The sequence below is a fragment of the Sciurus vulgaris genome (assembly GCF_902686455.1).
Source record: "Sciurus vulgaris genome assembly, chromosome: X".
In the NCBI taxonomy this organism is placed as follows: Eukaryota; Metazoa; Chordata; class Mammalia; order Rodentia; family Sciuridae; genus Sciurus; species Sciurus vulgaris.
Window position 1 is genome coordinate 105,606,350 of NC_136471.1, and position 19,627 is coordinate 105,625,976.

The 19,627-nt window shown below is 36.9% G+C and overlaps 1 protein-coding gene across 1 annotated transcript in view; it reads right to left on the reverse strand.

Moving 5' to 3' along the window:
- Positions 1 to 19,627, reverse strand: part of PRRG1 (proline rich and Gla domain 1) — a 105,348-nt gene that overhangs the window by 54,049 nt on the left and 31,672 nt on the right. Inside the window, exon 2 of the mRNA XM_079122972.1 lies at positions 4,605 to 4,657. Within this exon, the coding sequence (XP_078979098.1) occupies positions 4,605 to 4,614 (10 nt within the window). The 5' untranslated portion in view covers positions 4,615 to 4,657. The remainder of the gene's footprint in view (positions 1 to 4,604; positions 4,658 to 19,627) is intronic.

The window sequence follows — 19,627 nt, forward strand, 5'->3', positions numbered from 1 at the left end:
TAAAAGTAGACTGACCCTTCAATAACCATTTTCTGTGGTAGGAAAGACTTGCCAGGAAAAAATAATGGCAGCTGTCAGCCCCAAACAGATTTGTATTATAAAATTATGAAGAGTTTACGATAAATTGGTGACATCATCTAAACTACAGAGACATGAAAATGTCACCATAATAAAGACTCTCAGATCTAATATAGGCCAGAAAATGAAATAATTAATTGACTTTAAATGTATGCCTTCACTTGAACTATAAACCAGGGAGCTGCCAAATGACATTAGGTACTACATTATGAGCTTGTCACTTTACACGGCTTGTCAGTTTGAAGATTCATTCCCTGTTTGAAAATATGGAGCTGTATGCTCAGAGTTAAAGTTCAGAATTGGCCTCAACTGGGCAGAAGTTCAGCAGTGAATCAAAGAACTCAGATTTACTATGGTGGCTGTAAACCATCTTTCCTCACAGTAAGTCTTAAGTTGGGGACATGGTTGGCTTCCTTGGGCCGAAGGAGTCAAGCACACCCATGGATTCCAAACAATCATGCTGGTCTGTTTTAATAAGAAACAAAGACAATAATTGGGAGTACTTCCCGTCGACAGCATAACTATACCGTTATACCAGAACATCAAGGGCATGTTACTATTAAGTATAGAAAATAAAAATGGAAACTGACTTTTCAGATTTAGGTTTTATAGACCTAAGATTTTCTTCGAAACTTTGAACTCTCTTAATGACTTGACCATTTTACGTTATCTCCAAAGACTAAACATTGTAAGAGGAGAAACAGAAAAAAATGCTAAGATATTTTCATATTTTTATTCTGATTATCCTCTACAAACAAGTCTTGTCTGCTTGCAATTATTAAGCTACTCCAGATATACTGTTTTTTCTATATAACAAAGTAAATTAATTCATGGCTATTATTCCTCTTTTGTAAAGGATGGGTAGGAGCACCTGTGGCTGCTGTTATTGAGACAACATGATGAACTTTTTCCAGAAATTCGGTTCTTAAGATGAAAATGGTGAAATTAGCTATCAGTAATTAATACATACCACAAATCACTGCTATAGACCTTAGAAGATGCAGTGTGTGTTCTGAGATGGAAAAATGAATATGAAAAGGCAGATACATTTTTTAAAAATCAGATTCTACTTAAATAGTCTAATAAAAGCAATAATCCCAGACTTATTTATTTATTTTTGGGGCAAGAAAACACCCAAAACTTGCATTCTGGGTCAAGACAATATTTACTGGGAGTAATGAGCCTTTTACTATTTTGTCATAAATATACTATTTGCTCAGGAAAGGAATAGAAGAGTAGAATAAAGTTTAAAGTAAGTTCCACCTGAAGAGGACTAAAGAATTATGTACATAGTATTTTGTGAGCCAATGCATATGTGAAGTCCTCACAGTGCTTTCTTTGTGAAAATGTTATGTCTCTATTATAACTCGATTTGTAATTTTATTTATATGTAATTCTTTTTTTTTTTTTTTTTTTTTTGTGGTGCTGGGGATTGAACCCAGGGCCTTGTGCATACGAGGCAAGCACCCTACCAACTGAGCTATATCCCCAGCCCCATGTCATTCTTTTTTGAACCAGCATCTCACCTTGTCTCAATCTATTCTGGTGTACCATGATGTAATACAGTCTTTGTGTCTAGAAAAGGCACAAATATGAAAAATTCATCATTCAAAAGGGGTGACTTTCATACAGAACAGTAAGGACCCCTTACTTTAAGCACTTTCCTTTGTGGGCCGTGCAGAGGAATACTTCTGAATTAAATTGTCTTGATATCTGCTATGATCATTGCCAAACAGTGCTGCTGCTTTTTGAATAACTGCAAACAAAGACTATTGCTGCTCTGAAAATTTTTGTATTTGAGGCACCCCACTATCCAAGACTTTTGTGTTTTAGCTATTGCCATAAATGCAGATGGACACTGAGCTATTTCCTTTTGCCTATCTGTCCTGTTCCCCCTGATACCTGAACATCATTGTAGATCTTAGAAAATAATTTCTTCCATACTTGACAGCAACAGAGGGCTCCCAGGTTTTTAATCAACTTTACACATTAGGGTATTCAGCATTAGGGTATTCAGAACATGGTTTATTTAGGGAAAAGACTATAACATAAGATGACCTGGTTTTGCATTTTAGCTATTTACAGGCTGCAGACTATAAGATCTTCTCTAATTAACCTCAGTTTTATAATATGTAAATGGAGATTATTATCCTCATTTTATATCATAGGATTATCTCATAACTAGTAGGATAATGTAGAGGAAATATTTGTGAGTTATGAAATGTTCTACAGATACTTGTTAATATCAAAATAATTATAGATTAGAGTCCCAAATACTAAGCTATGGCTAATACCTCATATATAGTAAATAGGATTTCAATGCCACACACAGTAGACACTGGTGGCCTAATAAGAAATTAAAACCACGATTCTGTTCTTATCCCTTCCCCTTTTTAAAACTTAAGACTCTGTTTATAATCTTTCTTGTCACATAATAAATGAATTCTTCTAACATGTTTGTAAATTATTTTTACCCTTATTAAATATTACTAAAATAAGTTCACCTCGATCTTAATTTCTCACCTACACTGTACAGTTGTCCTGCTGTATTCTTTGTTTTCATGGATCCTTAATTCATTTAATGAGGCTGGTGCCATATCTCTGTGATATTTCCCTTGGTGTCCTTTTGTATGACACACTGAGTTATGTTTGTGAAAATCTTTGCCAAATCCAGTAAAAACTTCATTGTATAGCAGCAGAAAAATGAGCACGCACTAGCATCTTTTATACCCCCTACTAACAGTGTCAGCGATTAACAAATGTAATCAGGCAAACTAAGCAAAGTTGGGAGAATAAAGGATAGCATCTCTTTGACACTCAGGATATTAAGAATGCTTTTAAAGTGGTCAACACAAGGAGTCAAAATGCTGCTATCACAGGCTTCGGTGTTTGTAAAAGCAGCATTATGTGAAGCACTTCTCTTATCTCATCTCTAGGTTGGAAATAGGTCCATTTTTGCAGATTACATTACCATGCCCTGTTCTTTATCAGGAACTCTATTAATTGCCTGCCTATTCAAACAAATACTTGCTGAGCTATCTTTTAAGGTAAAGACCTAATGATCCCTTTGCTAGCAACTGATGTTCGGTCTGAAGAGAAAAGAGAAAACAAGAAAGAATGGGTTGCTCGTCTCCATGCAGCTCTCTTCGCCATATGGTTATGATGATATGGAATAATCAGAACATTCTCCAAATCTACCTGAAGCTTTTGGAATTGGGTGAGAACTAAGCCACAATGAAATACTCTGGAAGCTTCCATTGATAGCCAATTTTGGAGCAGCATAGGGTCTGGATTAGTTCTAGAAATTTGCCTAGATTATTTCAATTTTTTATTTATATTTAATATATCTAAACCTTCAGAAATTGGCATCTTTTGCGAAGGTTTGGAAAAGACCAGAATCCCTAAGACAAATAAATTTCCAAGAAAAGCTCTGGAGAAAACAGGAACAAAAGCTGATTTGGCAAGGTTTAGGAAAGTTTTTTTCCATGACTGATCCATCATTTGGGGTCTGCCTACCAAGACACATACAGAGATGAAGTGCAGCGTAAGGAGCTCTCAGTTACCTACATAACCCCTGCCCCAGCCTGCCACCTACAGAAGTATCTGATCAAATAACTTCATTTTGACTGCAAAAAGAACAATAAAGACATACTTATTCAATAAGGACAGCAATGAGCCAATACCACTTCTTTATTCCATTATACTTTAGAGTTCTCAAAATACATGTATTATCACATTATGCCAACCACAACTTCCTGAGGCTAGAAGTACAGAATGCATTAATCCTACTTCAGAGATGAACAATTTTAGGGAGGCTGTGAGATCTAATCAAGGTAGTAGATGTAGAACTCAAATTCAGGCCTTCTGACTTTGCATCCAATACTTTTCTCACTATACTACATCATACAAAGTATTCTTCTGGGGTCTTTTATAGCACTCTGGCTTTATCATCTTCGTAGATTAGAATGATTTATGAAGTCACTGTGGTAGCTGATTAATATTTTCAATGAAATAATCTTAGATTTGTCTTTTGCCTACTTCCTGTAGCCTTATGAGAAAGCAAAAACAAGCCCAAAGAATTCATCTAACATTTCTTAATGCTGGACCTTAACATTTTAAGTGAAACCAAACTGTTTAAAAATCAACCTCACAGATGAATCATTTTACTACCATCGTTGGTTGCATAAGAGAAACTTTTTTAGTTGTTTATATTACTATTAGCAAAGCTTAGAAAATATTGAAAGCATATGGGTAGTCTTGCTTTGAAGTGGAAAAAAACTGAGTTTAAGCTGTCTTTCCCTTTACTAGTAGATCTCCACAAAAAAGCAGAATGAAAGACCAGTGGGCAACACGTGATATGTTCGTCTTTCTCTGCACAGCCCTGCTTCGGACAAAAACTTTCTAACACTAATAGGAAACACAATTTAGGTACACACGAACACTTTGAGTTGCAAATGAAATTTTCTGGTTACAGTGGGTTAGTATAGAGAGATTTTTAAATTACTTTAAAGGAATGAGACACTTACCCCTCCCCATATTTTTTCGTGGCCTCTGGCAAGTCCTGGATGATGATGATTCCCTGCACAAAACAGAGCATATGCACAGTGAGATTCACAGAGGCTGAGTCATTACATCAGATAAGCTCCATTACAGCTGATGTGGTCAATGTGAGCATTTCATTTCAGTGCATTCCAATCTTGCTCCCTTAGAAAAATGTTTTCTCTATCATAGATATCTAACCTCAGAGGACAAAACACAGTATTGTGGAAAGCATGGGCTCTGTACCAACTTACTATGACCTTCTTTATCTGGTATTAGTTTATGTCCTTGCCAAATAAAAATCATCAAACTGGTCACACGCTTATCTCTTAGGAAGGCAGTAATATCAACAAAAACTGGTGGACAAAAATGCCAAAAGGCCCAGTGTTAATAACCAGTCTAGCATGTTATTAGCTTGCTTGTCCTTGGCTTCCCTTCAATATCATTCTATGACAAATCCAATACCCTTTACAGTTGAACATTTTCCTGAATGATATCAAACAGCAGCACCCCTAATCAAATTATCCCTGAGGCAAAACAGCCCACAGAATTATTCCCAATAAACAGTATGAATCAATGACCCTGAACAACTGACAACAGAAACTTTGGAGAACCACCCCCCACACACACTGCGCATGCACACACACTACACACGTGCGCACATGCAGACATTGCAGTTGCAGAGGGGAAGGTATGCATAGGACAGCAACAATTCTGTTTATAAAAAAATAAAAATATATACATACACAGAAACTAATTCATACCATAATGCTAATTTTCTTAATTTCAATCATAGAGCTACCATACATTTACTCGAGGTATTTGCTTGTTGTGCACCCAATATGGAACAATAGTTGCGCCTGAGAGGTAAAGCTGTAAGATAGAATCTATCAGTCCATTAAGAAATTTATGAGTTAAGTAGGGACAATCAAGGAATAATACAAGACTGCCATCTGGTAACTAGCCATGTGACACTGGATAAATCATTTTCTACTTCAAATTCTTTGCAAAATGAGGGTGCTGAATTACATGGGTGTTTCCCAAATTATATGCCGCAGGATGTTATTCAGAAACAAGGTCTCTGATCAAATAAATGTAGGCTACACAGGTTTCTTTATTACAAGATTTTTCAGAGCCTCTAAAATGAGCAATATGGGAAAAATACAATCTCAATCTCTTTAGCTACACAGTGCTTTTTGTAAGCAATCAGCACTTCTCAGGAGTCTTATTTGGAGCTCATTTTGGAAAACTAGATAAGTCCTAAGTCTCTTGCAACTCTGAAATGCTATTATTTTCTAACAAGATACTAATTATATGGAGCAATATTAATAAAGTGCATCAAGAAAGAAGGAAGCTGAAAAAAGAAAAAGAAACAAAAGAAGGGAGCTGGATTTCTCAGAGAATTTTAGAGCTGAAAGGAATTTTAGAGATCATCTAACAACTTCTTACTACTCCACCTTTTTTGAAAGCATCAGACAGTCCTCAAAAACATCTTCCATAGAGCCAGGCATGGTGGCATACGCTTGTAATCCCAGCGACTTGGGAGGCTGAGGCAGGAAGAGCTGAGGCAAGTTTGAGGTTAGCCTCAGCAATTTGACGAGGCCCTAAGCAACTTAAGAGAGATGCTGTCTCAAAATAAAAAATAAAAAGAACTGGGGATGTAGCTCAGTGTTAAAGCACCCTGGGTTCAATCCACAATACAAAAAAAAAAAAAAAATATATATATATATATATATATATATATATATATATGTAGAACGCCAATTTATAAAATGGGTTAGTGTAGAACTCTTCTAAAGGGCTGTAATCCTACCTGCTGGGACTTCTCCTTGGGGCAGCCTGGATATAGTCATCAGAAACCCAGCACTACAGGAATCAGAGTTTGAAGTCCAGTGACTCCTGACCCTTCTGAGGAAGCTATTCTGGGAAGGCTTTAGAAAAGAGCTGGAATTTTTACATATTGTCACAGAAAGGTCCTTACTCTTCTCAAATATGATCTCAATTTTAACTATAAAGCTCTCCCAAGCTGATAAATAAAATAATTATTATGTAAACAAAATTATAGAACATTTCTTATTCCAGAAATAAGAAAGTCAACATACTAAAGTGTAATCCCTGTACAAGTGAAAAGCCATGAAATAATTGTGCAGGGGAGTGATCTAGCTAAACTTAGATTTTAGGAAGATATCTCTGGAAACACAAGGGAAAGGAGATTTGAGGGGTGAGGGCGGTTTGACCAGGGACAATAATATCAGATAATGATAGATAAATTTGGCAGGACTTCTTATATTTTATTTCTTGTTTATTCTTTAATATTTAATAAAGTCTTTTTTAAAAGTATCAAGCTTATTTCAACAGTGTTAGGGGAAACCACAAAGGAAAGGGTTATCAGACACAGTCCAAGATTTTCAAAAGGGAATTGCCTCTCTCCAGAGGTCAACATGGTGGACCCAAGAGTCATCATGAGAGCCAGTCATCTTCTAGAGGAAGAATTAAAACCAAGGAGGCAAAAGTGAATCCCACCTATCAGCCATCTCACCTAGCCTTCTAGATTAGATTTTTGTTTTAAAGAAAATTATTTCCTTACAGAGAAACAGGGTTCACAGCCTGTTTCACCCCAAAGCCCAATCTCTCCCAACTCCAGGTTATCTCCCTGCGACTTCTTCTATTGCAAACCTTTAGGTTTTCTTTCTACTCCAATCTCCTGCTGCTCTAATCCCTTCTTTCAGGGGGTGAGAGAGAGAGAGAGAGAGAGAGTGTGTGTGTGTGGTTGTGTGTGGTTGTGGGTCTGTGTGTATCTGTGTTATATGTGTGGCACTTTAGTTTTTTTTATTTTTCTAAGCAGGAATATTAGTCAATCTTGATTCCCCATCAGGTCACCACCCCAACTAAACATTACTTCTATAGTAATGGCGATATACTTAATAACAACAAAGCAGCTTTTGGCCAGACATTTTCCATGGATTTACTCAGCCTAGCACTGAACATCCTCTATAACCAGATTCTGTTTTCCTTAATAGTGATACTATACTTCCCCTCCCATGAAAACAGCCTCTACTCATCCATTAAACATGCTTTGAACTATTCCAACTCCATGTCTCTGGTCATTTCTTCTGCATTATCTGCTCCTACAAAAATTCTACTCATCTTTCAACATCAGTAGTGAAGTTTTCCTTCATTATCTGAGCAGGAAGTAATCTCCTTTTCCTTTGAACTCTCATATAATATGGAATTTAGGTCCTACAGCATACAGATGTGCATGCATTATAGGATCTATCAGACTGTCTAATTTTGGGAAAGTAAGCAAATTTTCTTCTACACCTTTATCTAGTCTGTATCTCACCTGGTACTGGAATAGCTCAGTGAGGAACCTAGTGGCCTATACAAATAGACTTAGGGGAAGCTCACCTGCCAGGAGTGTTCAAAACACATCAAGTTTGCCTGTTCTGCTTCATACAGATCAGTGCTTCAGACTCCAGTTATCCACATACCACCTTAATCAAATTTATGATGTTTGCCAAATGCATTTATTATCTACACTTAATGTTATTTCAATTTTAAAATTCAGTATCCACTTTATCCTTGTCTAATAAAGAAGTATGCAAAGTCATGGGTTTGCATGTTATATATTTTTAAATGCACACAATGTTGAAATGTGATGTTCAATAGAGCACTTAGGTAGAGTAAGCTAATATCCATGTTATTGTAGGAGCCCAGCATCACCAAAACTACCAAGGAACAACAAACAGAGCCATGCATCTCAAAATACAGGCTAAGTACTGCAATGTGGACACTGTTTTAGATGAGGACCTAGGCCCACTTTATATCAATGCCCTAGAACCTGCTATCAATTCAGTTCAGCAAATATCAAACACCATTTTATAACACTCAGCAGTTTGAACACTGAATAATTAGTATGTAATACTATGCCAGGCAGAGTGTTAGCATTATTTATTTATGTATTATTTATTCAGTGAGCTAAAATTTCCTTAATTTGGGATACTAACCATAGAGCTTATATCATATTTTCTCTAATTTTTTGAACTTTATTTTTTAGAATTATGTAGTTTTCAGTCTCTTTGAAAAATTTTTGGTGCATAATAATTACACAGAATAGTGAGGTTTTATTGTGGCTACAGTTTTTAAATTGTATATATTTAAGGTATACAACATGATGCAGTTTTGGGGGCGGTGGGCCCTGGGGATTGAATCCATGGGTGCTTTACCACTGAGCTAGCTACATCCTCAGTTCTTTTTATTTTTTGAAACAGCATTTCCTTAAATTGCTGAGTCTAGTCTCAAACCTGTGATCCTCCTGCCCTATACTCCCAAGTTGCTAGTATTACAGGTTTGCACCACCACACCTGGCTACATCTATTTTTGTGCATGGTGCTGGAGATTGAACTCAAGGCTCATATGTGCTAAACAAGTGTTCTACCATTGAACCATATCCCTAGCCCTTTTTACTTCTTTAAAAAATTTGTAGACGGGGTCTCATTAAGTTGCCAGTGCTGGCACTGAACTTGCGATACTTCTGCCTTGGTCTCCCTAGTAGCTGGGATTACCGGTGTGTGCTACCATGCCCAGCCTGATAGCCACATACATAGTGAAGTGTTGACTATAGTTAAGCATGGCTTTTTAAATAATGACTGGTTTTCTATATTCTGATGAAGAATTCCAACAAGTCAGTCAGAGCGTGGCTTTGCTACCACTTGTAACTGGGTTTAAGGCCTGGCTTGCAAGTTTCTATCTATGTAACCTTGGGCAAGTTATTTAACCTGTTTAAGTCCTGGTTTCTTCAAATATAATGGGGTTATTAATGGTAGGTCTAAGCTCAGGCTTTGAGGGAGGGTTAAATGAAAATACCTATAATAATTCTTGGCATCAGTAAGTAGGAACTGTGAAGATGGTAACAAAGGTTTGGCACCCCCCCCCCTAAAAAAAATATCTTTATTCAATCTTGTTCTTATGGTTTTTTTTTTAGTTGGTCAATCTGGTTCAATACATTAAGCAGAACTATTACTACTTAAGACAGAGCATACTGTCATATAGATTTTATGAGCTGAAATTTAAAAATCGAAATTTGATTTTTAAGTTTCAGTTTTAGCTGCACAAACTAAGTTTGGGGTATGCACCCCAGTTCCTGAATAGCTTCTTTTGCCCTTTTTGATATCCGTTACATGCATTCACCACCACCACCACCCCCGCCCCGCACTTTTTCCCAGCTTTCCTGTGTCACTCACAGTCTAAAAATTTCTATTCCTGGTAATTATTCTTCTTTCAGGAATTCCCTGAGATTCAATTAAAGCTACCTCATTTATTAGTTTCAAAACACTGCAGGCTACATTTTTATTTGGAGAGATGCACTTCCATGTTGGCTTTACTTTTCAGTCACATGGCCCTCTGGGGGCTGGGTCAGAGAGTCACTTCACTGTCTTCCACTGTGCTGGGATGCACCATCTCTGGCTATACTACTTAAGGCTTTTCCAGGTCTAGTCTCTGGCCTTACCCCAAATCCTTTCTAATTTTTCAGGGCAACTGGGCCTAAGGGCTCTGTGACATAATCTAGAGATGAGATATTCCCTGGAGTCCATTCCCTCCTTGTGCCATCTCTTAAAGACATAGCTCTCTTCAGTGGCCTAAGGGCTCTTCTTTAAGTGAAAGGTTAATTCTATGAGGCATCTGGGAGCTTCACCTCTGTAGCTTTTTGGATTCCACATCTTTCAGATAATAAAGATTTAGTAAGGCATTTCATTTGTACTATCTTAGTGCTCACAACAATCCAAAGAGGTAGGTACAACAAAACCTATTGACGAATGATAAAATTCAACCTCAGAAAAATCAAAGTCCTCATGCCTCTATAACTAGTGAGTAGAAGCATCCCAGGATTTATTTTTTTATTTTTTTTGGTACTGGGGATTGAACCCAGGGGCGCTTAAGCCCCAGTCCTTTTTTATATTTTATTTAGAGACAGGGTTTTGCTGAGTTGCTTAGGGCCTTGCTAAATTGCTGAGGATGGTTTTGAAGTCACAATCCTCCTGCCTCAACCTCCTGAGTTCCTGGGATTATAGGCCTGTACCACTGTACCCAGCCCACATTTCTTTTTAACATCCCAACATACCTATCAAAAGGGCAAACATTAAAACTCCATGATTTGTCATAAACACACCTGTGTAACTGGCATTAAGATTCAGAATACTGGGGATATAGCTCAGTTGGTAGAGTTCTTGCCCTGTATTCAGAAGGCCATGGGTTCAATCCCCATCACCACTCATATACAAAAAAAGATCCAGAATATATCCCAGGATCTTAACCTAGGGTTTCTGATACCAAGTCCATGATCTTTCAATCACATGTGTAGGCATTCAACAAATATTTCCTTAATGCTTATGATGTTGCAATAATTCTGCTGAACACTGGGGAGTTAATGGTGAATCAGACAGATGTGATTCCTGCTCTAATTGAATTTAGCCTCTAGGGAGAAGTTATATAACTTTTTAAAGTACAAATAAAGGAATTTAAGTTATTCAGAGGAATTTAAAGAAGTTCTATATGACTTCAGCATGGCCAGCAAGAGAGAAGGTTAGACAAATGGTCAAATCATACAAAGGCTTTACTGGCTGGTAAACGTCTTGGATTTCTGGTCTAAATGTAATAGAAAACCACTAAGCAATAGCCCTGTGTTCACAAAACGACCAATTCCCTATGAGTTCACTTAATTCTTTAATGACCCTAACTTTTTTGCTACTTCTTATATGCTGTACATGTCACCAAGCCCATTATCTTTAAAGTATAAAAACAGTAACTTATATAAAAGCCTAATATATAGATACGATATGCAAATAGTATATATAATTGTTTATAAAATCAATAAATTATAACATTAAAATATGACATTTTTTCAAAATTAATATGTAATATAAAAATATTTGCACATATGCTTCCTCACTAGGCAGCAGAACGAAAATGCTACCAGAAATGCTACATTTCAGGTTACCTCCTAGAATCTGGCACAAAGTTGGGCACATTATGCAAATTCATAAAGAATACTTTGTTTGCATCTGTTTTCCAGACATCCTCAGATTCAGGTATAGTAATATATAGCAAAGTCAGGATAGTTATCTTTTATATTCAACAGATATATATTGTGTGTCTATTCAAATGTACATTGTGTACCTGCTGCATGCCAAGGTACCAGGGATATAGCAAGAAACAAAACAGACAAAAATTCCCCATCTCATGAAAGTTACAATCTGGTGGTGGTGGGGGTGTTATTATTTCTATGCCTGTTTATTTTCTTTTAAAAAAAAAAAATTTTTTTGTAGTACTGGGGGTTGAATCCAAGGGTGCTGTATCATTAAGCTACATCCCCAGTCCTTTTTTTACCTTTTTATTTTGAGACAGGGTCTCACTAGGTTGCTGAGGCTGTCCCCTCAAACTTGCGATCCTCCTGCCTCAGCCTCCCAAGTCACTGGGATTATGGATGTGTGCCACCACACCCATTCTGCCTATTCATTCAAACATGTATGATAAACATGATAAACAGAGGTATATACCAAGGAGACAAGAAGCCAGGAAAGGAGAATAGGACTTATTTAAGTAATAATTATCTGTGTAAGACAAGCACTTCTGCTTTTTTGATACTTGTCTTTTACTAGTTTCCTTATGATACCACAGTTGGTATACACAGCAGTTAGCAGACTTTTTATGTAAGAGTCCAGAGAACAAGTTTTAGGTTTTGAGGGTCTCTTTCGTGACTGTGCAAATCTGCTATTATAGCATGAAAGCAGCCACAGAATGGAATTAGTATGTGTCTGTTTTAATAAAACTTCATTTCAGGATGCTGAAATTTAAATTTTATGTAACTTTCATGTGTCATGAAAGAGCCTTAGTTTTTTTCAACCATTTAAAAATGTTAAAGACATTCTTGGTTCACGATTATACAAGAACAGGCAGCAAGCCATTATTTGCCAGTCCCTGGTGTACACCACAAAATGATTTACTGAATTTTTATGAATCAACAAGTCAAAAGAAATGTAAGGAACCTCAGCATAAGTGTTATCGAAACACAAAGATCCAGCACCATCAATAACAAGTTAGAAATTCTCTACAAACTCTCAAGTGTGACATTAATTTTATATGACAGTAGATCTTACATTTCAAGTCCATGATAAAATATTAAAGATAATGGTATAACCATCTAAATAAATCATGTTAAAACTGCAGAAGCACCTCACTGAAAACTACAATCTAGATGCCTGATAAATCACTTGGTGAAGTCAACTGTATTTCCTAACAGAAATAGTTTATTTTATCCACAGTAATGTTTCAGTTATCACTTCCATCTCAATAAAACACAAATGTATATATCCAGCCTTGACCTTTCCCCTGAATTCCACAATTTCAAATGCTTCAGAAAAGTCTACACTTACATTATCTTGCCACCACCCGGAATACCACAGATCTAAAATGAAATATTTTCTCCACTTCACATGTAAAGGAGTTTCTCCTCAAATTCCATAATTATATTAACAATACCTTCATTATTTCATTCAACCCTATCATTGAGGGATGGCATTTCAAGATACTAATTAAAGTATTGTTTTCCCCAAGAGTTCACTTTCTCTCTTCTTTCTTTACTCCTCACTGACCACAGCCCCAACTAGTAGCTAAGCCATTCTATGTTCATTCCATCATATGAAAAACAAGTTTGGTCCAGAAAAAGAAAAAAAATGTTTTTCTATTTTCTAAAGTACTTGGGGGAAATGAGAGGCTAGAAGAAGAGACAAAATGAAGAAAAGAGTGCAAGCAGGGGCTTGCCTTCTAATCCCACCTACCCACAATTCCCCTTCCAGGCTAGAAAGGTCACTCTGGGTTAAAGGGAAGAGACAAGTCAGTGGGGCCTAGGATGGAAGGGTAGACCTAAAGGAACCAAACAGATTCAATTCTAGAAGGACCGTTTTTAGTAAGGGGCATTTCTTGAGTGCCCAGTAGCCCCAGGGAAGACAGTTCAACATCTGCAGACCACATACACAAGCATACGGCCAGAACCTTTTCTGGAAGTGAATACTGAGGGCCTCATTTAGACAGGAGCCATCCCCTGACTGATCACCTTTCTGCAAGAAGGATGCCTATCCATGCCTAAGGCCTTACCTGAGTCGCTGTTGAATATGCTCCATGTAGAAAACCATCATTGCAACCTCCCTGGACCATCAGCCCTGAAGAACAACAGGGCCCTGACTATACTGGGGCAGTGATGGAAGTAGTAGATGGTTATACTGATGAGGGCAAACTGTGTACTTGGAATCAGCAGGAGTGGCAGGTACTGCTAACCAGCCTGATTTCTTATACCATACATGACTTTTATGTGTTTTGATTGTCACATAATCATAATATACGTTCTTAGATCTAATTCCTTTTACTTAACATCTTACTTGTAGAGAGTCATCTATGTTGTTGTATGTAGTTGTCAAGCATTTATTCTCACTGCTGGCTCCATATTATGTGTGCATAAATAAATAGATTCATTCTCCTGCTGATGGGCATTTGGGTTGTGCTATGGTCTGACTGTTGGTATTCCTACAAAAAAATCATATGATGGACCTAATATGCAAGTACATGTAAGTGGGGACTTTGGGAAGTGATTAAATTATAAGGACATTGCCCTCATGAATGGGATAAGTGTCCTTATAACAGAGACTTAAGGGAGATCTTCAGCCCCTACTACCATGTGAGGACACAGGAAAAAGGTGCCATCTCAGAAGCATAGAGTGAACCCTTACAGACACTGAGTCTACTGGTGTCTTGCTCTTAGATGTCCCAGCCTCCAGACTATGAACAATAAATTTTTATTATTCATAAGTTATCCAGCATATGGTATTTTGTGATAGCAGCCCAAACTGACTGAGATATGCTGTTTTCAGTTTAGTATTAGTAGAATGAATTCCTATTACCCAGGTTTAAGGCAGTGGCAGTATACATAACTGGATCTAAATGACCAACCAGTAGGACCTACTTACTCTCTTTGCTCTAATACCTGATCCCAGTCTTTCCATTCTCACTACTACAAACCCTCATCATATTTCTTCAGGTTAATAGCATGTTTCCCAAGGATAGGAAATATCTTTTTTAAAGTATATTTTTATTTTTAATTGACAAATAGTGAGTGCATATATTTTGGGGATACAGTGTGACATTTCAATACTTGTATACAACGTGTAATGATCAGATCAGAATAACTGGTATATCCATCACCACAAAATTTCTGTGTGTTGGGAACATTCAAACTCCTCTCCATTAGCTATTTTGAAATATTCAATTAATTGTCACCACCATAGTTATCCGACCAGAGCATTAGAAGTTATTTCTCGTATCCATCTGCACCCCTATACCTATTAACCATCCTCTCTCCATCCCTCCACTCCTTATAACCTCCTCAGGCTTTGGTAAGCAGCATTCTATTCTTGCTTCTTTGGGATCAACATTTTAGATTCCACATATAAGTGAAAGCAAGGAAATATCTTAATTTTTGAATCCTTCTTAGAACATGCATTTAATATGTATTTGAGCAGTAGCTACTGTACATGTATAATCATTACTATCAAGCAATAGCTAACAACTTTTAATGTAGATACATAATTGGATTTTGACATCTTGGTTTATAAGGTCTTGGATTTTTTTAAGCATCCTATTTTAGGTATCTCTCAGCATTATTCAAATTCCCCAACCCTAAAACAGCCTAGTTTTTAAATATACACCTTTCCTCATCTTTAGCAAGATGCTCAGAGGGAGGTGATACTGAAGTAAGAGTGAAAAGGCAGAGGTAAATTCTGGTAGGCTATTTAAACAGAGCTCTATCAACTCATAGCTTTAGTATCATCAGAAAAAACTGAAAAGAGGCTTTAAACATCACAACACATGAGAAGAGCAGCAGATAATCACACAGTGCATTGTTACCAGATCACTATGTAGATTAATTCCTTTAATCTTTGCAATTTTATGACTTAAATATAGTACTATCATTATCCCCATTTTACAGATAAGGTACATGATACACAGTAGTTAAGCAATTTGCCCAAGGTCATACAGTTTGTAAAGTGACAGAGCTAAGACTCTAACCCAGGAAGTCTAGCTCAATAATAGGCAATAACATATTCTTGACTAAAGAAGTGGGGGTCTACAATTTAACCTCAAAATTAGATTGAACCGGGTGCGGGGTACACACCTATAATCCCAGCAGCTGGGGAGGCTGAGGCAGGAGGATTGCAAATCAATCCAGCCTCAGCAAAGGCAAAGTGCTAAGCAACTCAGTGAGATCCTGTCTCTAAATAAAATATGAAATAGGGCTGGGATGTGGCTCAGTGCTCGAGTGCCCCTGAATTCAATCCCTGGTACTCCCCGCCCCCCAAAAAATTAGATTGAGTTACCTGTGAGCAAATATAAGCATGGATTTTAAAGATGCTTTATATGTGTAAATAAAGCTTTTCAGTCATTGAAGAGAATGAGAGAAGGGATTACAAAGAGACAGGAGGAAACTTTTGGGGGTGATAACTTGCTTATTATCTTGACTGTGATAACAGTTTCATGGGTGTATACATACATAAAAGTGTGTCCAATTTAAATATGTACACATATGCTAATTATATGTCAATTACACCTCAACTGAGCTATATGTAAAAAGGATGGAATAGATCTATAGATGAGCCAATCACAAAAAAATTTAATAAAGAAAGTCCATAAGGTATTGAGTAAAGAAAAAAACTATGAAACAGTACTCATAATATCATTTGTTATATATGTATAAACACATGTAAAAACAAGTATACCTGGTCCCTGGCTTATAATGGTTCAATTTACTATTTTTCAACTTTGCCATGGGGTAAAAGTAATATGCATTCAATAGAAACCACACTTGGAATTTTCAATATGGACCTTCTCGCAGGCTAGATAATGGGTCTGATCCTCTCTGGCAATGCTGGGCAGCAGTAACAGCAGTGAGTCACACCTCCAGCCAGCCTAGAGATCATGACGGAGACAACTGACCCTCTTGGGTAGACCGTGTTGCTAAGCTAGGATGTGTGGTAGGTCAGATGTAGTAAATGCATCTTCCACTAAGGATATTTTCAATTTATGATGGTTTTATTGAGATGTAAACCCAACTTAAGTCAAGGAACATCTGATATAAAATGTAATCTGTGGGGTTTTTCAAAAAACATTTTTTTTTTTTTTTTTTAAGCTTTTGGTAATACAAAGAGCTTACCCTGAGGCTTGCCTAAGCAGGTACATGAGTTCATGAGTCAGCCATCCTGGAAGCAGATTCTACAGTCCCATTAAGCTTTCAGATAACAGCAGCCCCAGTGTACATCTTGATAGCAATCCTATACCAAGGATTACTGGCTCTCAAACTATGTGAGATAACACGTTTGTTGTTTGAAGCTGCTAAATGTTGGAATAATTTGTTATATAGCAGTACATGTATAATACAGCACAAATCACTTTTGTGTAATATTTTTAAAATATAGACCACATATACAAAAGTTCAATAATCATAAATATATGCCTGTTTGAATTTTCACAAAATGAGCACACCCATATAACTAGCACTCAGATAAAGAAACTTGAACAAAACATTACTAGCACCCCAGAAAGCCCCTTCCTGTCTACAGTCCAGTTTCTACCTCAAGGCTCCTAGACCGATTTCTTATACCAGATTAGCTGTACATGCTTTTGAACTTATATAAATTGAATCATTGTGCATGCCCATTGAGATAAAGCTTCTTTTGCTCAACATCATGTCTGTAAGATCCATCTGTATTATTGCATATGCTTGTTTATTCATTCTCCCTGATTTCATGTTAGGCATATATCGCCATTTATTTAATAGATGTTTGAGTTGTTTCTAAGTTGTTTATTACCAACAGTGCTCTACACATTCTTGTGTCTTTTGATGAACCTATATATCTATTTCTTTTGCACATATGTCTAGAACTAGAATTGCTGAGTCACTAGCACACCTGTATTCTGCTGTACTCATTTCTGCTAAAAGGTTTTGCACTATGGCTATACCAATTTCTACTCCACAGCACATTCTTGAACTCTTGGTACTGTAGTTTTTAACTTCATTATTTTGGTAGGAAGTCTTGGTATCACACTGTGCATTTTTTTGAGTGATAAAGTTGAACACCTTCTATTGTATGTTAATTGGCCCTTTTGGAGATCTTTTGTAAAGTGCCTGTATCAAGTCTTGTCCATTGAAGCATATATTACTTTTAAGATCAGCAAAAGACCATAATTTTCTGCACTAATGAGTTCTCTGCGGTATTGTGAAAACAAATGCCTTGGAGCAGCAGGACTAATCGCAGGAACATGGTTAGATGCCTCTTCTAAATCTAGAAATGTTTTAAGAAGAGAAACAAGGAAAGCAATAAGGCAGAAGAAACTTAAGAATGAGACAAAAAAGGGGAGGCTATTGTGAAGCCTATGCATCTGGGTAGGATTTGCTTCTTTTTGATAGATGGAAAATAACCCCATCCAGGAAATAGCTTGAGAATCGTGTTAGCCTGTCACTGTCCAGAAAGGCTCTTCTGAGGATAAGAAAGGGCACCAATGTTCTTTTGCCCTATGTCACAGTGCTATATAATTCAGGGAAGTTCAGTGCTACTAGGCAAAAGAGTATTCTGCAAATGGAAAAGTATATCACCTATAAGTGTGGTCCCATTACATCACAATTCTCAAGGGAGAAAAAAAATAGTCATTTATATATACCCTTGAATTGCCAATAAGTATATACTAACCTTCCTTTAACCTACAAGCCTACATTAGGCTTTGTTTTCTTTTTTTTTTTTTTCTTTATGATTTACCAGAATGTACTGTGGCATTAGCTGTGTATTTTTAGTTTACCGATTAAATTTTAATAAGACTCTTCAGATAGCAGAACAATCAGTTAAAGAAAGTTAATATTGCTGGACAAGATCAATGCATAATGGACACCATGTGTGAGTGAAAAAGTAGAAGAATAAACAATGTGGCTTTGTTTCTTTTTATCTTAGGCATATCACAGCACAGAATTTCAGGCCCAAATGTAACAAACTGGTGCTTTTGATGTGATCATGTAACAAGTTCAGATATTCCAATTTTTAAAATAAATAAGGTCAGATAACCAAATAACTTCAAAAACAACACAATTAAACCAGAAAGAAATAGGTTTTCTCACATTTAAAATTCTCCCATTATCCTATTGTGTGAATGTCACAAAACCATGATTTTAAGAAATCATTGCAAATAGCATATGGGACAAATTTAATATTTCTGAGACCTTAAAAGGAAAGGTTTCTTTCTGTGACCTGTATTACTATTTCATCACTGTCTAACAAATCATGTCATTGTAATAAATATGTTTAAGACTATTACATTAAAGCTACTTGGAGATCAAATTTTATGACCTAACAAAATTAAAATATTAACCTAAGGGCTGAGGATGTAGCTCAGTGGAAAAGCACTTGCCTAGCATACATGAGGCCCTGGGTTCAATCCACTTCAATAAAAATTATTTCTAGCTGGGTGTGGTGGCACACAACTGTAATTCCAGAGACTGAGGAGGCTGAGGCAGGAGGGCTGAATGTTCAAAGCCAGCCTCAGCAAATTAGTGAGGCCCTAAGCAACGTAGTAAGACACTGTCTCAAAATTTAAAAAAATCAAAAGGTCTGGGGTGTGGCAATTTAGTGAGACATTGACTCAAAATAAAAAATAAAAAGGGCTTGGGATGGGCTGGGGTTGTGGCGCAGTGGTAGAGCGCTCGCCCAGCATGCAAGAGGCCCTAGGTTCGATCCTCAGCACCACATAAAAATAAAATAAAGAGGTATTCTATCCACCTACAACTAAAACAAAATATTAAAAAGGGGGGGCTTGGAATCTGGCTCAGTAATTAAGCACCCCTAGGTTCAATTCCCAGTACTACCGCCCCCTCACCAAAAGATTAGTTCTAAGTAAAGGCCCACCTCTTATTCCACCC